This window comes from Stegostoma tigrinum, chromosome 11 (genome assembly GCF_030684315.1).
Source record: "Stegostoma tigrinum isolate sSteTig4 chromosome 11, sSteTig4.hap1, whole genome shotgun sequence".
Taxonomy (NCBI): Eukaryota; Metazoa; Chordata; class Chondrichthyes; order Orectolobiformes; family Stegostomatidae; genus Stegostoma; species Stegostoma tigrinum.
In genome coordinates this window covers 52,732,900-52,757,895 of record NC_081364.1, presented here as the reverse complement: position 1 = coordinate 52,757,895, position 24,996 = coordinate 52,732,900, and the positions used below count along the sequence as shown (strand labels likewise).

Genomic DNA, 24,996 nt, shown 5'->3' with positions numbered 1-24,996 from the left:
CTACTTTTTGCCTCCCTTTTCGAATAGGGGTGTCAGATTGGAAAATTGGCAATCTTCTGGTAACTTCTTCAGAATCCAAAGATTTTTGGAAAATTTAGAACCAATGCATCTGCTATCTCTTTCGCTATCCTCGGATGCAAACCACCAGGGTCAGGAGACTTATCTGCCTTTAGCTCCATTAGTTTGTCTAATATTTCTTCCCTGGTGACAGTGATTCCTCCCCCTTATTCTTTAGTATTAACTGGATATTCAAAGTATCTTCCAACGTAAAGACTAATGCAAAATATCCGAGGAAAGGTGAATGGACCCAAAATGTCAACTCTGCTTTTTTCTTCACAGGCGCTGTGAGATCTGCTACGATTTTCCCGCAACCTATGTTTTTGTTTCTGATTTACAGTATCTGCAGTCCTTTTGATTTTTATTTATTGAAAAATATCTGTTTAATTCCTCTGCCACTTCCTGTTCCTCAGAACTATCTCGCCAGTTTCATTTTCTAAGGAGCCTATGTTCACTTTGACCTCTCTGTTCCTTTATTTATATATTTAAAGAAGGTTTTTTGTCAGTTTTTATATTTCTCGTGAGGTTGTCAGGCATTAACTGCCAGGGCATATTGTGCACGATCGCACGCTCACTGCACAATGATGGAATGATAGTTCCTGTCCTCTCCCCACTGATCAGACTTCAGATCTTTGAGCTTGCAGTCGACACATTCCTGACCTATCGTGAATGTCACTGGCTTGGCAAATCCAGAAATTGATATATTTCTTTCATTCCCTTTCAAAGGAACATGATATAATCACCTGCTCTGGCTGACAGTCATTGTGTCGTACAGCACAGAGTAAATATATACAGAACATATAGAACATTACAGAGCAGTACAGGCCCTTGGGCCTTTGATGTTGCGCTGACCTGTGAAACCAAACTGAAGCCCATTTAACCTACACTGTTCCATTATCATCCATATGTTTATCCAATGACCATTTAAATGCCCTTAAACTTGGCAAGTCTACTACTGTTGCAGGCAGGGCATTCTATGCCCTTACTACTCTCTGAATAAAGAACCCACCTCTGACATCTGTTTGATATCTATCACCCCTCAATTTAAAGCTATTTGGATGAACTCTTGGAATGTCATAACATTCAAAGCTATGGGTCTAATACACCTTTCAGTCCAATTCGCCCATGCTGACCAAGTTTTCCAAATGATTACAAATGTCCCATTTGACTGCATTAAGCCCATATCCCTCTTAATCTTTGCTATTCGTGTACCTATCCATAAATCTTTTAACTGTTGTAACTATATCTGCTGAATTCCATGTTCTTTGGCAGATGATTCCACATATGAACCATGCTCTATGTGAAAAAGTTGCCCCTCAGGTCCCATATAAATCTTTCTCCTCTCACCTTAAAAATATGCACCCTAGTTTTGAACTCCCACACCTTAGGGAAAATACCTTTACCAATCACCTTATCTATGTCTCTCAGAATTTTATAAACTTCTATAAGGTCAGCACTCAATCTCCTACTCTCCAGTGAAAAAGGCCTATTTTATCCTTATAACCGAAACACAGCGGTCCTGGCAACATCTTTTCTGAATCCTCTCCAATTTAATCATATTCTTTCTATAGCAGGGCAACCAGATTTGTACACAGTGCCTCAAAAGTGGCCACACCAAAGTCCTTTACAAGCTCAATATGATGTCCCAACTGCTATAGTCAATGGTCTGAGCAATGAAAGCAGGTGTGTTAAACACCTTCTTAACCACCCTGACTACCTGTGTGAAGCAACTTTCAAAGAACAATGAACCTGACCCCCAGGTCTCTCTGTTTGACAGGACTACTCAGGGCCCTTCCATTAACTATATAAGACCTGACCTTGTTTGTTTTACCAAAATGCAATACCTCCCATTTATGCAAATTAAACTCTCTCTACCACTCCTCAGTTCATTAGCCTAACTGAGGATCCCTTTGTAATCTTACATAATTATCTTCACTATAGACTATACCACAATTTTGGTGTCATCTGCAAACCTACTAACAATGCCCCCTAAATTCTCATTCAAATTTTTTATATTAATGACAAATAAGTGGTCCCAAAACTAAACCCTGTGGAACACTGCTGATCGCAGGCCTCCAATCTAAGAAACAACCCTCCACCACCACCCTCTGACTCTTACCATAAAGCCAGTTTTGAATCCAATTGGCAGATTCTCCTTGAATTCAATATGATGTTATTTTACAAGTTAATCTACCTTATCAAATGCTTCAGTAAAGTTAATATAGACACCATCAACTGCTCTGTCCTCATCAATATTTTCCATTATGTCCCCAAAAAAACTCAATCAAATTTGTGAGACACGATTTCCCGTGCACAAAGCTATACTGACTACCTAATCAGTCCTGTTTGTCACCTCTTAGTTTTATCAAATGGAAATATGCTGGGAAATGGCCTGGAATTATAATCCCACTGTATAAGGCCTCTGGCAACGCCATCTCCTGAATGAACCAGAATTGCTTCAGGCATGTTCTTACTTCAAATGAACATTAATTCCTGCAGTCAGTTGGAAATGGTTACACATGCAGATTTGGTCCACATGGAGCATTCTATCTCATGCACCTGTTTCTGATGTCTTTCTAGATGGTGACAAGAATTATAACGTCTCTGAAATACAAGGAAAACGTTTTCAGGGTATCTGATAACAGACACCCAGTTTTAAATTTGTAAAATGTGCTTTTCTCATCTTTTGAATATATTAATTCACCTTGTATCTGACATTATCCTTCAGACAATGTTCACAAGTTCCTGTTAATTTTGCTCTTGAGTTAAGCAGTAGGCATCCAGGAGCAGTCCTTACATAAGATATAACCTTAAAATCAAAATCCACAAATCAGGAAAGAGGATGCAGAACAGTTCCACATTTCTATCTTCCCCTATCTGAAGAACTTTTTAGCAAAAAGCAGTGGATGCTTTTATGAATTATTTACACTTGTTAGCTTTTTGCTAGTTACAAGTTTACCAAGATACAAAAGCAAAGCACGTGAAAAGAATTAAAATACAGATCAGCCACACTCTTCTACATGTAGGGAAGTGACCTACTCTTCTTTCTACATACAAAGCAAGAGGCTTATTCACTACACATATGGGTAGTACATCTGAGGCCAGTTAGATTCTGCACACAAATTTGTTAGACCATTAAAAAGTAGTGGTGTATTGCCTATCTCTTTCCAGTGTTAGCATTTTTAGCTACTGTAAATATATTTGATGTCTGTGAAGATTGGGGTTATTAAGGTGTATAATGTTTTGTGGGGAAAATAGCACATCTTTCCCACCAACACCAGCAGCATTCTCAGATTATTTGCACTGTAATTTAGGTGCAGTTAGAGTTGATTCTACTTTGTTCTGGTTGTATTCCTCAAGCTTAGCTGCATTAATGCAAGAACCTATGTGTCATTTCTACTGGCCTTCGGAGTCAAGTTGCCCAATCAGTGAATGAATCTAAGCAGTCAATTTTGTGACAGGAGCATGCCCTGACTTGTGTCATTTTATCATATTAACAATTATATTACCATCTAGCTTGACAGTGTTTCTAAGTTTCCAAACCAACCTACACAGAAACACAAAGAATCTTGTGACATCTTGTGTCCTAATGTGTGCCATCTTTACCTCACTGATGTATTTGCTAGCAACTGAGCAATTGTGGTTTTAAATAAGATACTGGGGGTGAACAGAAATTCTTTGAAGTGCAGTGCTAATTGAATAGAAACACTTCAGAATCTCCCAGCGCAGAAGGAAGTCATTCTGCCCATTGTTACTGTGCCAGAATTTTGAAAGAGCCATCCAATTAAACCCTCTCCCTTGGTCTTTCTCCATAGCATTTCAAAATTTTCCTTTTCAAGTACAGATCAAATTTGCTTTTGAAAATTACCATTGAGTTTGCTTCCATCAACCCTTTTGCATGAATATTCTACCTAATTCCCTTCCTAAAACTGTATTTTCTGGTAACCAATGCCAAGTGGAATGCTCGATAACAACGTGTGGAGCTGGATGAACACAGCATCTGCAGTTCCTATTATCTCTCTCCAAGTGGAATGCTAATTTACTTTCATTTTTTAGAATTCCTTACTTTTTACATGCTTTTTTACATGTAGTTTTTCGTGATGCAATTCTTAATATTTTAACTTATAATCGTAGAAGTCTTATAGATATTTCACCCAGTGGTAATATTCATCAGAAATATCTAATTATGACAAAGGTCAGGTAAATTGGACATTTAAGGTTTTGGCGTAGATTTGTAGTTCGGGTTGTGGGTGTTAAGGTTGGTTGGATCGCCAAGTTGGTTTCTTGTTTCGCAGACATTTCATTACCATGCTGGGTACCATCCTCAATGCAGCATCTGATGAAGCCTTCAGTTTTCCTTTGCAGTGGGAAGTATATAGAGCCCAGTTCAATGTGTTTATTAATAGCATGCTTCGTGGAGTGCCAGGCCTCTAGGTATTCTTGTGCCTGTCTCTGCCTAGCTTGTCCCGGGATTTCGAAGTCGTGGTTCTCCTCATCCATGTGGATTGAGATGAGTGAGTATTGCTTGTGTCTTTTTGTAGCCAGTTGGTGTTCATGTTGCTTTATTGGATGCTGCACTGAGGATGTTACCCAGCATGGTAACGAAACAAGGAACCAGCTCGACAAGCCAACCAACCTCAACATTGGACATTTTTATTTTGGTTCATGTAAAACTTGAAGCAATCTTCCTGTAAAGACAACTTGTATATTTATAGCACCTTCAATACAGGAAAACGTCAAAGGTCGTTGCACTTGAGGGCGGCATGGTGGGTCAGTGGCCAGCACTGTTGCCTCACAGCGGCAGAAACTCGGGCTCGATTCCACCCTCGGGTGACTGTCTGTGTGGAGTCTGCACACGCTCCCTGTGTCCGTGTGAGTTTCCTTCGTGTGCTCCAGTTTCCTCCCACTGTGCAGAGATGTGTGGTCAGTTGGATTGGTCATGCTAAATTGGCCCAAAGAGGTCAGGGATGTATAGGCTAGGTGTGTTAGTCATGGGAACTGCAAGTTTATAAGGAAAGGGTTTGGAGAAGGAACTGGCTTGGAATGCTCTTCGGAGGTTGGTTGGGACTTGTTGGCCAAACGGCCTATTTCCACACTGTTGGGATTCTATGAACTAGATAAAAGTCTTCCTCAGGTCTTTAAGACCTGTAAACAATCTGGCTGAAAGTTTAGGATAGTATTATAAACTTTGGGGTAAATATTGTATAGTTGATGTACATAAATGACATCCAAGGCTTGGTCCAGCTATTACATATGTTATTTATACATGGATTTTTAAGACTTCATTGTAGTTGTAGTTATGTGAACTTAAATGGCAAAATTTACCTTTAGAAGTAAAATTTGGAGTACAGCATCAGGTTTAATGCTTAATTCCCGCATAATTATAAGTCAGTTTATCATGTAATTAAGGTGTAGAAAATAGAAGGAAAGTAATGTGTCGGACTTAGATCAAAGGATGCCAAATGACAAGCTATGTTCTACAGATAATGTTGTTACAGTTCTTTTTTTAGACTGGCCTCCCCACTCTGTCCTCAATGTATTTGGTTAAGAGAGGACAGTGCTTTTTGTGAGTTTTTGAAAGGAATGGGCTATTATTTGCTGAGGAATTTTCACATTTTCAACAGCTTCAGTACTAAAGTATGTAGTGATCTAACAATGGAGGAATATAGGACTAAGAGTCTTGCTTTAAGTTGGACATATGGTCAACTTTGATTTCGGAATGTGCTAACTTTGCAATGAATATAATTTGTGGAAATATTGTCATATTTCTTCTTATAGTCTGTACAATTATACAGTCAATTTTTCTTGTCTCATATTCCCAGATTATTTACTTGACATTTCAAACATTTTACTTTAACCCATTCATATTATGCACCATCTTTACTTGGAAAATTCCTACAAGACATGTTTTTCATAAGAGTTACCGTCTTGCTGGCCTGTCTTTAAATGCTGGAATATTTTATTGTGTCATTTAGCTTAATTCATCAGATAGCAGTTTCTGAATCATGGGGAATCTATGAAGTGATCCCAGCGGTAGCACAGACTATGTAACATTTGTCCATGTATCATTCATGTCAATTTACCTCTGCCTCACTGGAAGTTTTGTTTTATTCATTCAGGGGATGTAGGCATTCCTAGCTGGGCTCATCTCTAGTTACCCTTGAAGGTGGTAGTGAGATGTTTTCTTGAATCACTGCAGTCCATTTGATGTTCGTACACTCATAATGCTATGAGGGACAGAGTTCCATGATGTCACCCAGTGACACTGAAGGAATGGGGTTATATTTCCAAGGCTGTGTGATGAATAGCTTGGAGGAGAACTTGCAGATGGTGGTATTTCCATTTTTCTGTTGCCTTATCCTTCAATATTTGGTGTTGTTGTTTGTTTGGAAGGTGCCATCTAGGAGGCTTTGGTGAATTTCTTCAGTGTATCTTGTGGATGGTACGTTCTGCTGCTACTGAGCATTGGTGAATGTTTGTGGATATGGTGCTAATAAATGGACTAGGAACAAAATGGAGAAAAGGGATGGAGACCTATTATGCTGGCTGTATGTTCCCGTTATATTTCATGCATGGGACAGGGGATTTCTCTGGAGTGGTTTAACATCTAGAACATTCACAAGTATTACAAGTTAATTACAAGCAAATCCAGACGGAATGATAGGGCCTCAAACCTTTCTTCATTTTGAGTCTCTATCTGTCAGAGGAGGAAACAGAATGGGAGCAGCAGCCCTAAATGAGTATACCCAGCAGCTACAGATTGGAGAATCTGAGAAGAGGTGGATAGCAAACATCTTCAGGCTCTGAAACAGTAGCAATTGTTTTATTTTACATGGCCAACAGAATACACATTTGGGCTGGAGATCTCCTAGCCACTATTTTTAGAAAGCTTCCAGAAGGCCCAAATCTGACAGCCTTTATTGCTCTTATGAGCATTTTGGGTATTCCTTTTTCAAGGATCTATAATTGAAGTGATGGGGTTTTTTTTCCTGGTCTCATACTGCCCTCCACGTGCTGTCTGGTTTGAGGTTGGTTACATGGGCACAGGGGATGGTGACCCTGACGGTAGCTGCCACAAAGGGGAGGTGAGATTGGTGAGAAGGAGCACATCTGAAGTGAAATTCACTTATAGAATCGTTACAGTGCAGATAGAAGAGAGGGAAGAGGGAAGAGAATGTGCTGCAAAGTTACCTGTAATTCTTACTGGGGGCCCTAGTGCAGAAGATGAACAAGAGGAGAGAAAATGGGCCCATTGAGTCTGCACTGCTTCTCCAAAGAGTCATCCCCCCACCCCCGCAAACCCAGCCTCCCACCTTGCCCCTGTAACCCTGTATTTATTGTGGTCAATCCACCTACCTTGCTTTTCCCTGGACACAATGGGCAATTTAGTATGGCCAGTCTACCTAACCTGCAAATCTTTGGACTTTGTGGGGAAACCGGAGCAGTCGGTGGAAATCCGTGCAGACACTGGGAGAATGTGCAGACTCCAGAGAGTCACCCAAGGCTGGAATCCAGCCCTGGTCCTGGGCTGTGAGGCAGCAGTGCTAATCCCTGTCAGTCCTTACTTCTGTGGTGGTATACCATTTTAAATACTTTTTCTCCAATGACAGCAATTCCTTTTGGAAACTGACACTGTGTTTTTCAGAAGGATGGACCCAGCTTTGCTGAGTGTGTGCTTATGCCAAGAAGAAATACTGGAAATTTTAGCACAGAGGTCAAATGTCAGCACGTTTGCAGAATTTGACATCTATTAATTTTAATGGCTGGAAAATCCTGCAAAGGCCTGCTGACAATACAGACGACTGCTACGTGAAGCTTTGCAGCAGGAGTGCACATTTGTAAAACTCTCCCTGCTGTTTGTAAGCAGTTCCTTGTACTAAAAGTTTAAAACAAGCATCAAAGGCGCTCTGCCCACACGGTGAGTAATAAAGAGATTTTTTGTAAAGGCTGTGTAAAATGCATGACTGTTTTTGAACCAGACATTGTTCAATATTCTTGTCGCTGTGGAAGCTTTTAGATTCAAGTCGGGTTTCATTCAACAGAACAAGGTGTGGCCTTTACTCCTAAAGTATGATCTCCATGCTTTGTATTAGCCTTAAGGGCTTAGTTGACGTCATCTACCTTCGGGTCTTGCACTCTGAAAAGAAATGGAGCTCATATTTCAGAATTTTGAACCTGATAAAACTGCCACTGTTACTCTTCTAGCTTTGCTTCTGAGCTTCTTTCCGTGTTGATATTATAATATGGCTTGCACATATTGAATTACTTGCTTTTCAAGCCAATCAGTACAGAAGAAAAAAGATACTTAGAAGCAGAATGTTTGTAGATAAGATAAGCAGCCTAAATATTAACCTGCCAATATCAATAAGTTTAAATGTGTCCTTGTGGTTAAGGCTTTGTAATGTATATCCTTTTCAGTTTATATCAGAGTGAGTCAGTGCCCCACCAGTTGTTTTCATATATTGTATTTGGGCACAACCCAACAAAGATAAAATTACTATCCAGGTAGCTGTGTTTGTAGAATTTGCACGTTCTCAACACTTTAAAAACAAAGGTGGTGAAATTTGATAAAATACAAACTTTGTTCTGCTGCTCATTACAATGTTTAACTTGTACAGCTACAGGTTCAGTATACTTGTGCATCGCTGAACACTTAAGCAGTGCATTCACTGTTGTAATATACTAGCACCAGTAAATGTTACCCTGCACAATTTAAAGTCAGCTGCATTTCCTAAAGGGAAAGTGCTGGATGTGGCTGGGAGAGCAGAAGTATGAACAATCATCTCAACAGGGAAGCGAATGTGCTGCAAAGTTACCTGTAATTTTTCCAGGGGGGCCTGGTACAGGAAATGAACTAGAGGGGAGACAATAAGAGGAGAGAAATCCTCTGTCCAAAGGAGATCTGGAAGCCATTTAAAGAGATCCTGCAAAAAGCAGTGGGTGTCGAAAATTGTGGTGATTAACATCCCAAGAACCTGGATGCAATGCCGCAAATAGTCCAATGACAGTTTCAATAGTCATGGTTGGTGAATACATTTTCAAATGCCATAAAAATGAATCATTAACCGCATGCACGTCTCAATTTCCCATCTCATCTCTTCACTCCCTTTCTTTTATTACTGGACACCATGTATTGCCAGATCCTAATTGCCCCGAAGAAGGTGGTACTGAAGCAATATTTTGACCATCTGCAAGCCACATGGTAAAAATATTCCACAATGCTGATATGGAGTTAGTATGAGGATTTTGACTCAGTGACAGTGAAGGAACGTTGATATATTTCCAAGTCAGAATGGTGTGTGACTGGAGGAACACCCAGGCAGTAGTCTTCTCAATCACTTGCTGCCCTTGCCCTTAAAGCAGATAGAGGTTTGCAATTAGATGATGCTGTTAACAGAGGCCAAGATGCCTTGGTGAGTTTTATAGATTGAACACACTGTAGCCAGTAGTGGAGGGAATGAATGTTTATGCCGGTGGATGAGGTGTCAGTAAAATGGATTGTTTGAACCTGGAAAGTTGTCTTTCTTCAGTGTTGTTGGAGTGGCTCTCATCCAGGAAGTGGACATTATTACAACATTTTTTTCACTTATGCCTTTATAAGTAGTGAAGGCTTTGAAGAGTCAGGAGGCGGGAACATTGTGAATTTACTTGATTAAACAATTCATCCAATGTTGATTTTGTGGTGGCTTTTATTTGAGTTTGTGGCCAAGAGAACATTTTTACCTGTAACGGGGTGAAAAGAAAGTGTGAGATTATTGGTGAATGGTAATTTGGCTTGCATTTACTGTGGGGTAGTCAAATGAGCTGTTTATGGACAACCCAACAGAAAGGGATATGGCTCACTCTTTCATTCTCCTTAGCTGCTTGTTTTAGAGCTGTTAACAAGGGCTACGCTATTGTAATGCCGAGGTTCTGCATGATGCAGCAGACAATGACTAACCATGACAGATGGCTTTGGAGAGTACAGTAGGCGTGACTCAGAGCATAAAATGTAATGGAGACATTGCTAAGCAACTCAATAATTCACTTGACGATGATGTTTCATATGACAATGTTGCATTTCTTATCTGCATGCTATCCAGGTGTACGTGTTTTGTGCAACAGAGTCCTGAGCCGGGTGGTCAGCAGATATAAACCGTCTGGTTTTCCAAGGTGGCTCAAAAGCCCATGGAACAGTTGACTGGCAGAGAATACAGGTATCATGACTGCTGCCAGGATACCAGGCATTGACCTGCATGAATACTGATATAGCTGTACACTGGTGTACATTGCAGTTCATCTGAGACTTTAACTGTGATGCCAGTTTAGCAACTTGCATGCAGTCAATGGTACCCTGCACTGTGGAGAAGGCTACAGTTCTGGTCAAGTCACATGCCCACTTCATTTGTTTCATCAATGGAAAGAGAGAATACAATGTATTTAGATCGATCGACAGAATCCCTACAGGGTGGAAACAAGCCCTTCTGCCCAACAAGTCCACACTGACCCTCGGAGCATCCCACCCAAACATATCCCCCTATAACTCACACACTCCTGAACAATACAGGCAATTTAGCATGGCCAATCCACATATCTTGCACATCTTTGGTCTGTGGGAGGAGACCAGAACACCCAGAGGAAACCCACGCAGACACAGGGAGAATGTGTAAATTCCAAACAGACAGTCGCCCAAGGCTGGAATCGAACCTGGGTCCCTGGTGCTGTGAAGCTGCAGTGCTAACCACTGAGCCACGTGCTGTCCACCTTTGTAGGCAGAATTCAATGGCGTCCCCTTATACAACAGTAGATGGCAAAGTTTTAAGATGTTGAAAAGGTCTCCTGCTCCAGTCTGATTAAAGCACGCTGCAAAGAGATTTTCAGCCACTTGTAGTGCTATCCTCACCATGCTGTGTGGATGGAGGTCTGCCAGCAACAAAGGCATTTCTAGAGAACACAAATACATAGTGTTTCCACTGGAAGATATATCAGTAACCAAAGGTCACTAATATAATTGGGAAAAAATACAAGGGGCAAATGATAAGTTACTTTTTGCAGTTATGGTCTGGATTCCATTGCCAAGGTGGTGGAAGCAGATTGAGTGCTTACTTTTGAGAACTAAATTCTGCAGTGTATTGAATTTACTTTTGAAAAGAAAATATTTGAAGGACTGTTGATAAGTGTGGCTAATTAAATGGGTCTTTTCCAAGACGTGGGACAGGAATCTTGGCCAAGTAGCTTCCCTCTGCACTGTAAGATTTAATAGATTTATTACAAGGTGTTTTTTTTATTTTAAAGAAATCCTATTTGGTGATCTGATACTACAATGTGTTCATGCTGACCATCAGAAACATGTCTGAAATCACTTATTCCAAATTTTTGTCTAATTGTTAGTTTTTCAGTAATTGTTGTGTAACTTTCTTATTCCCTTTGGTATGTCTCACTAAACTTTGATCCAATAGGGAGATCTAGCAAGTGACCTGTATGCAAAATGTAGTTTAAGAAAGTACATAAAAACAGCCTGAGGTGACTGTTCCCTTTTGATTTTTCTTCTTTTCTGTGGAAAGCAGCCTGCCTACTGTCTAAGCTTCATCCTTTGGGGAATTTACTGATTGAGTAATTGTAGGCACAACACAAATTCATACCTTTTTTACACAGCTGTAATGAGCTGTGCAAGCATAATGCTTGCCAGATGTTATTGAAAAGAAGTAGTTTTGTGATTTGAAACCTGAAACTGACTTGAAGGGTTAAAAGCTTTAAAATATTCTGAGAAATGCACTGTAGTACAGTCGAGTTCCAATAGCTTTTATATAGGTCCTGCAAGATAATTAATTATCACAAGGTACCTTTTGCAAAAGAAATTGTGGACTTCAGGTGAAACGCATGAATGATTAAGGGTGGGACAAACTGTTCAGAGACAAAGGTTTCATGCGGACATTTGAGGAAGGATTTTGAAGCAGTCAGGTGTAAAGGATTACCAAGAGAATTTTAGCATATAGTTATGAGGATTGCAATTTTAGTCCGGGCCAGTTTGGCATGGATAGAAGACTAAAAACTTCTTTACTACCCCCGAATGGAACATATGGTATCGTAACTGTCAGCGCTAATTTAAATCCTGCCAGCCATTTGGTTCTACACAGGAAGTTGATGGGTTTGTTGCTGGACTACTGACCTGTCTAAATAAAAATTATAGCAGGCCCTTAATAATATCCTAAGATGAGACCAAAACAAAGCGAAAGCTAGAAATCTGACATAAATAAAGAAGATGCTGTAAATACAGAGCAGCTCTGGCAACATGCCGATGACCTTTTGCTGACCATCCAAAGACTCTGATTTCCAGTTAGTAATGAGGCACCAGTCTGTTTCCTTCAGTTTGTTTACCAGTAGTTCCATTTCCGAAGTTAAAATGGTAATCAGCAGGTTTCCAGTAGAAACAGAGCACTCAGTTTATTTGCATTATTTCAGTAGTTCATCTGCCATATTCTGCTGGGCCAGTTGGGTTAAACTGTGGGCCCTTGTTTTTCATCTACCAACATCTTAGCTCAGTGACAATATTTGTTATGTAGTGACATATCTATTCAGACAGATTGGACAAGTGGGACGTATTTTCTTTGCATAAAAAATGGCTGAGAGGAGTTTTGATGCAGGCTTTCAAAATCACGATCAGTCTGCACAGAACAGATAAGGGCAAATCTGTTCCTATTGATGCAACAGTCGAGAATGGGAGGACAGAGATTGAAGGGAATTGCAACACAATGAGTGGCTAAAATCTGGAATGTGCCTCCTGCAACTGTGGTAGAGGCATGTCAAGATGAGGCATTCAAAAGGTATTTGGAATGTTATCTGTAAAGAAAGAATAGAATATACAGGGTTATGAGGAGAAAGCATGCTACTAGGTGAGATGCTCATTTGGAGAAAGGCATGTAGATAATGGATCGCATGGCTTCCTAGTAACTCAACAATTCTATGTTATTTTGTAAAGAATTAAGCCATTGTATTCTCAATAATACATACGTTTAAGATGAGATGAATGAGGATGATGAAGAGGTCTTGTAAATCCTTTATTCAATGCCTTGAAAAACATCAGATATTTAGAAATGAGCTTGGATGAAGTAGCTGGTAGTGGGGGAAAGGGCTTATTGTGGAGGAAAGGGGAAGAGAATGCTATTCAACGTTAATCATTTTACAGAAAAATCTGACACTAATATTTTACAAGGATTCAAGCCAAAACCCTTTTGACAGACTTTACTATCCTCACTGTTCTCACGTAATATTTTTGACAATTGTCTTCTAGGATGGTTTTAAAACAGTATTCCAAAATTTCCATTGAAGTGAAAGGCAAAACCTCTTAATTTGTCAGTTGTAAGGTAAATGAAACCTTTTTTTCGAGCGAACTATCAAGCCATTATTTCGGGTTAAAGATAAATAATCGCTTTTCTCACTAAGCTTGTGCCATGATTTCACACTGCTGATTTCACACAGCCCTGTTGTATTTCTTCTGTCAGAGGGTCATGAATCTTTGGAATTCTTTACCCTGGAGAGCTGTGAAGGCTGAGTTACTAAATACATTCAAGGCTGAGATAAAGAGAATTTTGAACTGTAGGGGATTTAAGGGTAATGGGGAACAGGCAGGAAAGTGGAGTTGAGGCCAAGATCAGTGTAACAATAATCTTATTGACTGGTGAAACAGGCCAGTGTCCTACTCCTGCTCCTATTTCCTATTTTCTTATGCTGGCAGCACAAAGTAATTACTGAACTTCCACTGGTGTCAGTTCCTGAAGCATTAAAAGATTCAAGATTTGAAGCATGCTCCAATACTCAAAGAGGCTATGTGGCCAAACATTCTTTAAAAGTATTTCATATAATTCCTTTCATCTGTCCTTTTCCCATCTGATTTGAAGAACAGGTTTTGTGAATGAACGTAGAAATTTTTGATGAAAATCAGATGCCGATGTGTGTAGCGGGGATCCACGTACGTCCCAGCTTGTTGTTTCAGTGTTCAGTTGCTTACTGAAGTACATTGTAGCGGGTTCAATGCCAGCAGGGGGGAATGGTGCTGACAGCATTCCTTTTGTTTACAGCCCACTGACAGTTTCTGGGACGAGACGTGAGGGCAACACGAGGCGGGAATTGGGTGTGAGGCCCCATAAAGCTCAGCAGCATTTGCTGCCCAGGACCTTTGGAGTAGTCATCTGCAGAGTGTGCCGGTGAGTTGTTAATGTGACAGAAAGGGAATAGATGATGTACACACACACACACACACACACACCTTTAAATACCAATGACATTTCTCTGCGATCCGCACAAGAGATGCAAGTCCCTCTGTTACCCCGGCGAAAACCGCCGACCGGCAATCGTTCGGGTCTAACCCAAACCCTAAATCCTGGTTTAGGTGAGCAGAAGCGAGTCATTGAGTTTGTGCAGCAGACGCGCGGCTTCGGATTTCGCGTGCGCCGCTCCACTGTCTGTGTGTTGAGCTAATTGGTTAAGAGTTACTCTCCGTTCTCCAGCAGGGAGGCTCCAGGGAAAGCTGCAGCCAGTCGCTGCCAACCCGGAAACGGAGAACGAGTTAAATAGGAGGAGGCGGCGGCAATGAACACGCATGTGCAGAGGAGAGAGCCTGAGCAGCCCGGGGACAAAGACGCCGAGATGCCGGCCACCGAGAAGGACCTGGCCGAGGACGCGCCCTGGAAACGGATCCAGCAGAACACCTTCACCCGCTGGTGCAACGAGCACCTAAAATGTGTCAACAAGCGCATCCACAACCTGCAGACCGACTTGGCGGACGGGCTGCGGCTCATCGCCCTGCTCGAGGTTCTCAGCCAGAAGAAAATGTACCGCAAGTATCACCAGAGACCCACATTCAAGCAAATGCAGCTGGAGAACGTGTCTGTGGCGCTTGAGTTCCTCGAGAGGGAGAACATCAAGTTGGTGTCTATTGGTGAGTCCAAACGTTTCTAGCAACCTCTTTCTCATGACCTTTTTCGTTAAAATTTACATCTTAGCTGACTCTTGTGCTTAAAGCCGACTGTGGCTCGCCAGCTCCCTTGTATCCATCAGGTAGATACAATTTTCTCTTAAAATAAAAAGGAAACCCCGAGCGGCTTCGATCCCTGGGTGACTAACATCTCTTCCTGATCCCCCAAAAAGTTGCATGCTTGCGAGCTATTGCAGCCTCTCTACACGCCAGCGCCTTTATAACGTGGAATTTAAAACTGGGTCACTTGTAAAGAAGGGTCCCGACCCGAAACGTCAAACTTTCCTGCTCCTCCTCTGCTGCTTGGCCTGTTGCGTTCGGCCAGCTTCGCACCGCGTTACCTCAGTAAAACCACTTGCCACTAATTTGCGCTTTGCCGACACGTCCGGTTATAGCTTATTTCTGGGGCTGCAGGATGCAATCTCGGAGGCAGCAACATCCGAATTATAAAAGCCTTCGAATGACCAGCTGACAAATTCGATTGTGCTGTATATCCCGTTGACCTTGTAAATCTCAGTTGCCACTCGTTTTTGCTTTACCGAATTGAATTCGTGGGTGTAAAACAAAATCTCATTGCTATCGGGAAGGTAGAGCACCGTTTCTTTTCAATCCTGGCTAATCTAGTTCAGTCTTTTGGGTTCTATAGCCCTCTATTAGAGTAGGGTGTGGTACCTTCAGGTGCAGACATTTTCCTATGGGAACGAGGAACGCGAAACGCTCACCTGTCTGAGCCCACTCTTACGGTCCCTCTCTATTGAATGAATCTGCTTCGCTTTCTGAATTTTTTTAAAACGAACGTTTGCAACCCCTCCCTTACTACTACTTAACCCTTTGCCCCCACTTCAGCATGGTTTTTCTCAGGTTTTGCCTCCCCACTGAGACTGCCAAAAGCAATCCCAGACATCACCGTCACTGAGGCCGAGCCCCAGCACGTAAGAAGCATTTGGGTGACAATCTTTTATTCAATCGCATTGAACTTTAGTCCCTTCACTCCTTTTTTCATAAGAGGACTGGCTTTTTAGAGTCAAGATTTGGTTAAATATTAGCTGGAGGGTGCGATTTGGAAAGTGGCCATCTAAACAGTGACATTGAAAACTTGAGTGACCTGTTTGTTTAAATTCATGGTAAATGATTGATCTATCCAATTATTCATGGACCTGATGCTTCAATCTGCTGTTTGGTCAACTGGGTGTCTAGTGTTGGGTTTTTATATTACAAAATTGAGTGACTCTCTGGCAAACTTCCATTGTCCAAGTAGACTTTTTCAGTAAGTTGCTTTTTTAAAAGTTGAAGGTTAGATAAAACAAGACTTGTACAAAGCATTTTACACTTGAATCTTTGGATACCAACAGGTGGGATTTATGCAGTACAGTCTTTTTTAAAAGGTGTGAATAAGCTCAATCATAGCATGAGTGCTGCAAAACTGTCTACTTTGTGTATTAGATTACAGTAGTTTTAGTTTTAAAACCAACTTGGATATTGCCTCAAATTACCAGCCATGCTCTTTTTATTCTTCTCCCCCCCCCCCCCCCCCAATGTTGTATTCACTTGAATGGTTTACTAGTTCTAAAAATCTACAGATTTCATGTGCACTGAAGTTTTAGTTTACACACACATGGTGCTGAGTTATTCTACATTGTTATGAGTAACTTAGTCTAATGTGACAACATTGTCATCCTCCAGTGCATCATGACACTTTAACCAGATGGGACTACATTTATAGTCCTCGACTTGCAACTATCAATGTTTTCATACTGACCTCCCAACATAGCAACTTCTATGTTTCTAATTATAGAAAAACAAACCAGTTACTTGGTGGAAGGAGAAACTCGGCAGGCCTGCCAGCATCAAAGGAGAGAAAGCAGTTGACCCTTCAGAAGGGCCAAATGTTAACTGTTTTTACACTACTCCACTGTACCATCCAACTGCTATCTTTGAATGACCTTGTGGATGCCTGATCTTGGCTGATATTCTAATTTTTAGAAGCACAGGATTTCTGGCTTAATCACTTCTGAAGTGAGCATAGAGCATGATGTTGTGCCATGGAATAATCCTAAAATAACCTACATTCCCCTCAATTCACTGCTGTCTAAATATAGAATTATAGCAATTATAGAACTAGTCCTTGGTAAGTCTTGAACTGCAGATAGCAGCAGCATTATCATCCAATATCTTGAGCTGGAGGACTTGAATCTTCTTGAAGAGCATGTCAACATTCAAGGATGCTCTTGAATCTGCTAGAATGCTACAAACCATTGCAGTAATGTTTTTAATTTAAATGGTCTGAGTGTTGAGCTGGCTGCACTCTAAGGTGAGGGGAACTTTTCCAGAGTAAACATCTGATGCTGTTGCACATGAATTTGCATCCACTGCATCAATTCTGGATTGGGTTACCTGGGCACTGAGTGCTCTTGCCAATGGGCTAGAATGCCTGTTCAAATCCCACCTGCCCTAGAGGTGTCCCTTTGTCTGAACAAGCTGTTCTAATACTCTTCAGGTGGGATCATAATTCCTCCTTGAGGATTGAAAAGTGTGCTGTTACTCTAACTGTAGAGTTTCAAGTTTATTCTATACAAGCATAACAGGTACTGATTGGATTTGACTCCATCACCCAACTTATGGGAAGAAATATGAACTTTAGTTTGTCATTGCTGAGTGGAGCTGTCTTTCCTGTAAAGATTAAGCTATTAATTGCCACTCCTTTCCTCACAGTCATATTTCTGTTTGCATTGTTAGTTGTTTCACATACTGAAATGTCTTTTGCTTCCCCCCCCGCCCCAACCCTTAAATATGCACCTTAGTGCAAAATTCTTCTCTATTTCTAGAAAAAGGGCAATGTGCTTGGAGGTTAGACTGTTACAAGCAAATGTTTTTGGACTTCTGTATCCAAAGTCATTTCCATATAGACTTATGGAGCTTTTTAACTCTTCAGGCTAAAATATGTTGACTGGCTAACTTAAGCATTACCTGAATGGGCAGAAGTAATTACCAAATTCATTAGCTGCTGGCAGTTATGGTAACTAATTGATTTGTCACTCTACATTGACAAGCTTTGCTTAAAGCAGTACAGGCAGAACACAGTAAACAAAGGATGTAAAGATCAAAAAGACCTGAGGGCATACAGGTTACACTATATCTGAGGCTAGAGTCCATTCAATGGTCTAACAACCAGAAAGAAGCTGTAGCTGAACCTAATGTGTATCTGGCTTCTCTATCCTCTGACAGAAGTTGTAGGAGGTAATTACCATGGTTTATTGGGTCTTTGGCCACCTTTCTGCAGCAGTGGGCCATGTAAATAGTCTGTGGATGGAAGGTTGGCTTCTGTGGTCTGGGCTGTGCACACCACCTCCTATAGTTTCTTGCAGTCTTGGGTAGAGCATTTGCCAGGCTATTATGTACTTTTTCTGTGGTGCATCAGGAAAAGTTGACACCTTTATTGCCATACCAAATTTCCTGAGCTGCCTGAGGACAAGATGCATTGCTGTGCTGTCCTGTTTGTCCACTTATGTGGGAAGTCCAGGACAGGTCATCTTGTAATCATCACTCCTGAAGAACTTTGTTCTTCACCTCCCCAACCTTATCTGATATGGATGGGGGCATGTTCTGAACCCTCCTTTCCAAAGTTGACTTCAGACTGACCAATAAGAGTCTACTTTCTCCTGTGTATGCTAATTGGCTTTTGATTGTACAAAAGTAGGGTTTGTACAACCACTAAAGATCTAGGGCGGGGGAATATTTGCATGTAAGATGTACTTATCTCTGATCCTTGTGATTGTTTCAGGTATTTGAATCCTTGCAGATTCTGGTATTGACCACTAAGCACCCATAACTGATAAAGTTAATGTTGGTTACACATGGTGCCATGTTTTCCTGTTTGTTTCACCTGAAAACGGGAGGGTTTGCATCCTAACCTAAACAAACCTTGTACACATGGTGTACAAGATGTAGCAGAAGTAGTTTCGACTAGCTTGTGGCTTTTCCAGTTGGTGAATCTTGTCCACAGGACAGTCATTCTTGTACTGAAATGACCAGCCACACTCGTGTAGTAAGATGCATTTATCTATTCATCCTGTTTAATGCTTACTAGAACATTCCAAGATTTTGTTCTATGCCTTCAGTTTGGCTCATGTTTGGCTTTTGATAATGAAATTTGCAGTTTTTGGCTCATAACTGCTTTAGGCAACTTTCATGTCTCCTAAACACCAGAAGATGACCATGTTTTGGAAGCCTTTCCATATGCTAGCTCAGTGGGCACAACCCAAATTTGAGAAATACCTCATTTGAGTCTGACCCAATTGAAGATGATGACTAGGTTAAGTTTGTGGGCTTTTTGTCTGGTTTAGAGTCCAACCATGCCTTGGGTCTATGTCTCTACCCTTAGGGCAACCTGTCCTCTAACCAGGATCCACTCAATTTTCAGGCAAAAATCCCATGTGCAATGCTATGTCTATCATTGTACTTATTGTGATAGCTGCTCTAAAGTCTGCAGTCTAAACAGACTATCTTCCCAGTAATCCTGCTCTAAACTTCCAGGAATAACTGCTATCCCAGTTAACAAAAATTTTCTTCAATCTGTAAAGGACAACTCAGGATCTACCTCTAGAACTTGGGTCTTGCTATAATGTTTTGTCAAATTACAGCATCCAAGGCTCTGCCCAGTTAGCTACCTCAACCACCTGCTTGGTGTGATTCTGATCTGCTCACGTGAGCACAAACTGTAGCATGACCAAGTTCAGCCTCCACTTTCCTCCACAGGAAGCATGCTACCAGTGCAAGCATGTCAAAGCAAAAGTGAACTTCCTTCTGGATGAACAGTGGCTCTAGCAGTAAGATTATAGACATTATCTCAATGTTTCTATCCTTTTGGGCAGGAAGAAAGGCATGTTGGGTTTTCCTTCTCCAACCCTTGAGAGTATGCACTTAAGGTGGGACAAAGATCTACCTGTAAATACCAGAACTGAGTCTGATTCCAGGCTGCACTAGAACCCTCCACCTGAGCTGTACCAGTGATCACAGCCTAGAGGCTTGTTCTTCTCCTTCCTGCCAGGTGTTGAAGTGGTGGATTTTAACTAAAACTAATGAGAATTCTAGTGTCTTAAATGTTACACAGCAGTGTATTGTCCTGGTCTCTGGTTCTTTGGCTTGCATGATAGTGACATGTGTATGAAAATGTCCCTCACACTTGGTGTAATTCTATTTGGTTGTAATTTTTGAATAGGTCAGTTTAAGGACATCCTAAGAGGTCATGTAGGAGCACAAACTTGTGTAATTTTCCTAATGAAGGAGGAACAACTGTTTAACTACTCCTTATGACTCTATGTATTACTGTAGTAACTCAAGTTTGCCAATGCAGTTGCATCTCCCTGCTGGTCAGGGATTCACTGGCCTTACTCTTCATAGTAAATATAAAGTTAACACATGGAACTTAATGTCAACTATCCTCATTTTGAGGTGAAGAGTCTGTACTCTTGAAAATCACTTAGTGTGAATAGAAGCAGCAGAAGGGAAAGTAGTTCATGATGCAGAGTGACCTAGATGCTAAGATTATAGTGGCAGAATGAAGTCTTGAGGTGTGGCTTGTGATAAATATCAAGTGCTTTTGGCTGATTTTCCCCTTTCACAATATTGTGGAAAGGAGCCCAGTCTGCAAACTTACACTCAAAAACAGCCATTTGAGAAACAGTTGCATGCCTCTGAACTAGTCATTTTTTTGGAAGAGACTTTCAGTATGTCTAGCTGCCATCAAACATTCTCCAGAAATAGTTCCTTCTGGACTCTAGTTAACACCGACAATGTTGGGAGGGGGGGGGGGGGGGGGTGGGGGTGGCACTGCTACCTTGGGACTCTTACAGCCACTCAGCAGTTAGAACTGTAATTGGGGAAATTACTTGGGCAACAACTGAATATGGAACATTTATTGAACACACTTTTTCAATCCTTCTGTCACAAACTTCAGTTAATTGGGCCTGATTGAAACAAGTTTGTTTTTGTCAGTCTGATCCTGGAGTGATACGCTGCTAAAGTGAAATTTGTGGCACTTGCACTGGCTGAACAGCTTAATATCCAAAGGTGCGGCAGACTTCCTCATATTTAATTGCAGTTGTGGTCATAACTTGCACCACCTTCTGACTCTTTCCAGGTGAAGACATTGCTCTTGTAGATTTCTCCACCTGTGTGTGGCCTTTGCTCTCCCTGGCAGCCAGTAAATTTAAGGGTTTCTGTAGGTGCCTCAGTGATTTAGTATCTAACTTAGTCAGGTTTATATCCAAACTAGGATCAGGACAGTGGTGTACTGTTAATACACTCCTACTTGAATTCCTTCCTCCTGTAGGAATCCCTCTTCTACAGGACACTTTAATGCAGAAACTTTATTGCCTTAAGTTAATACTCTTCCTGTGGTGATACTGGAACTTCCAGACTGACCTCATGGCACTGCTGCCCAAGATTAAAGTTGGTGTTGAGATTTTGACTCCATTGTCTATTTCTCAGCATGGCCAGATGAGAACTTGCCACTGTCCAGTACCAGAAGAGTCAGACACGTACCCTGCCCCAAAAGTAGTGATTGTAGCTAAATTGACCTTGTTGCTAGGACACCAGTTAGCAGTCGAAAGGAAGCTTGGCCAGGATGTTGATGTCATTGTCACCCTTTACATGGATGCAGATCCTGCTTTCAAACCACTGAACTTTCCTGGCTTGTTAGTAATGCATATACCAGTTCACTTCTCTGAAGGTAAATCCCCACTTCCTGACCAGCAGGACTTTCATTCCTGGAAAGCCTGCTTGTTGTGGGGTCACTTTTTTTCAAATGACTGAAATCCTCAGGTGGGTTGAGGCAGTGGGTCTCACCTATTCAAATGGAATCCAACTGAGTGCTGGAATTCTCCTGGACTGAAATGGCCAACTAACTGCCTCAAAGGAGCAATGGGCACCTGAGGGTCTGCATGCCTCTTTATTACACTTCACTTGTGGGTGATCTTCCCCTATAAATGAGTGGCTTCTCTTACAATAACAGATTTTATTTGTTATTTTTGCCATGTCAAATGGCTTCCTCAGAACTACCTTGGGACTTGCTGTTTTTAAACACATAACAGCACAAGAGGTTAATGTAAAAACACCCATGGATTGACTGGGCTTGTGTGACCACTTTCTTGTAATTGGCTACTTCACTGTCTTGGAAATGGGATTCATGTCAAGTTAGTTTCTAATGGGAACATTGCCCTAGGAAAAGAACATTTTTAAGCAGTTAGAATACTACAGCACAGAAGCAGAACCTTTGGTCTGACTAATCCTCCACAACAAACACTTTCTAAAATTTGTAAGATACTGACTACCTGTAACAGTGCTTTACAAACTTACTGCCACTAACCACACTTGACAGAATAAACTTATGCTTCCTCTGAGCTGTGGAAAAGAGGAGTGCTAGTTGGAGGTCAGCCACTGCTGACCTTTTTAAGACTGGTCTATAGGCTTGGATCACAGAATCATAGTATAGAAGAGGCTCATCAGATCGTAGTCTGTACCACTAAAGATATAATCTTCACTAGATCAATAGCTTAATGTTTCAGGTACCCATTGCCATGCTTGAGTTTCCTGTCTCAACTACCTTGCAAGTGAACTTTCCCCTCCACCATTCACTTCCTAATTACTAGGAAATGATTGGCCCCCCCTCCACTTGACTATCTTTTAAGATGTTGAATTTTTGCATTAAAGTAAACTGCAGAAATTGCACCCATACAGGGTGAAGATGTGGACTTGGAGTGGTGTCCCATTTCTGTAGTCAGTGTAAAATGCAGCAGTTCAATTCTTGCATGGTGGTGCAGACAATCAATTAATCAGTTAATGCACATTTTTTTGTGGTTACTTGTCAGTCAAGTGACCAAATTCCAGTAAGACCAAATGGTTACCTTGTGCCTGTTAGATTTGTCACTGCAATCCATTTCCATACTTGGTGCTTGTGTGTTTGAATTGACCCCCACCCCAATACCAAGTAGAACCTGATCTAGTTCTTGAACTGATGAACTTGCATCTCTAAGCAGTGTATGGGCCAATACTACCTCTTGCAAAGTTTCAAGCTGTCAGGACTGCTGTGAAGTGCAAACTATGTATAAATCATAAGAATGGGAGACTGTTTTGAGGTGAATTGCACATGGGAGTGCCAATGGTTACTTCAGTAACACCTCTCTTGTACAGACTTGTTTATACCATTCTGTAGCAGCTATATAGCATCCAATTAGTCAGTTTCTCAACTGGGTGTCTGAGGGAGTGGGTGTTGTCTAATAGATCCTGTCAAACAACTTAAGCTTGATTTATAAATATTCATTGACATCTTATGAATATCTCTTTAAGCACACTCAAAACAAGAATAAGTCACTCTTCAGTTGATGACCTGTTATACCTGTTTGTAACTCCATGTATGGTCATTTGCCATGTTTCTTGCAATTCCCAGGGGATGTACCATTCAGTAACTGAAATATATGGAGAGTAACTACATGGTTTTTAAACTGCTGCCTGAGTGGCTTCAAGCAGCTGTTAAGACCAATTAAATTAGACAAACTTGTTTCCTCCTTGCTTCCCTGCCAAGCTTTAGTCTTAATTGCAAGTAAAACACTAGATGCTGCTTGGAAGAAATAGCATTCAGTCCTCTTTGCATAACTTTCAATTATGCTCACTCTATTCAACTGTCACGCAAAATGTTTGAAGCTGCAATGGCAGCTTTGCCTTTTTTGGCAAGCTGTAGTTGTTCCTTTAATTCTTCAGCTGAAGTGAGTGGTAATGAGCTATTTGATTTATGTCAGCTTAGTCTCAATTTGAGACTACCAAAAAGCACATTTCACTGCTAATGTTCCAAGCCTCTTTAATCTGTTCAGATGCTATTACATACCTCCCCTGGAGCAAATGGGCCTTGAACCCAGGATTTCCATTTCCAGGGGTAGGACACCAGTGTCCCCAAATGTTTCTGATATCTAATAGAACTAGAATGTGGTTCACCTGAATCAAGATGATAAAATGAGGCTGGATGAACACAGCAGGCCCAGCAGCATCTCAGGAGCACAAAAGCTGACACTTCAAGCCTAGACCCTTCACCTGAATCAAATTTGTTTTCTAGCTTATTCTGTCCCTTGGTTTAAAAAGATTAAACCTTTTTTAAATGAGGTATTCAAGGCTGACTCTTTCAATGAGACTCTTTACTAGTATACTCCAGTGTTAGTAAATATACATTTAACTTCCAGATGATTAATGTTATTTGCTATGTACGAACTTTAAACCCAATCCTGGAGGCAAGGTTTCTACAGCAGAGTCAGTGACTCATGGCTTCCTTTTATGCTAACTAAAAACATTAGCATAATACTAAACTTTTGAAATGTGCACATTTGCTAGATTGATGTTAAAGAAATCCTATTTCACATTCTGTAAGACTAGCCTTAAAAATGTGAACTAACAAACATGCAGCCATCTTCCACTGCACTTAACAGAATTTGAAGTTTGATTTACTAGATTTGTTGCAGGAAACATGTCAAGATTTCAAATTTAATACAAACATTACAAACTAGCATCTGAATACTTTCACCTTCTTTTGTGGTTTGGATTTGAACACTGGTTTGTAATTCTTGGATTAGTGTTTTAGTTGTGCCATCTTATCAAGTTTCTCTGGGATAACCAGACTGATCCCTGGTGATGGGGTCCTCCAAGAAATTGAATTAGTTAGGACTATAGTTGCTGGGACCAGAGAAATTCCAATAGTCTCTAACACTTTAGACCATATGCAGGAAAGATCACAGATAGTGAAGCCCAGACCTGAGGGTCACTAAGGATAGTGGGTTAACTGTATTTTAGGACTGAGGACAAATTGCTTCACCTAGGCAGTTGCAAGCCTGTAGATGTTTGTCTACCTAAAGTCAAGACCAAAATAAATTGGGTCTCTTTTTGGCAGGGGTGGAGGGTGGGGGTGCACGCTTTTTAGTAAAAGCAGGAACAGAATATGGAGT

General features: G+C 41.0%; 1 protein-coding gene across 3 annotated transcripts in view; it reads left to right on the top strand.

The window, feature by feature from the left end:
• The window catches only part of flnbl (filamin B, like), a 135,879-nt gene that overhangs the window by 23,450 nt on the left and 87,433 nt on the right, over window positions 1-24,996 (top strand). For 2 of the 3 annotated variants that reach the window (XM_048547921.2, XM_048547919.2), the window contains exons 2-3: window positions 14,115-14,240; window positions 14,544-14,974. In XM_048547921.2, coding sequence (XP_048403878.2) covers window positions 14,626-14,974 — 349 coding nt within the window. In that variant the 5' untranslated portion in view covers window positions 14,115-14,240; window positions 14,544-14,625. The remainder of the gene's footprint in view (window positions 1-14,114; window positions 14,241-14,543; window positions 14,975-24,996) is intronic. The other variant, XM_048547920.2, reaches the window with a different exon arrangement.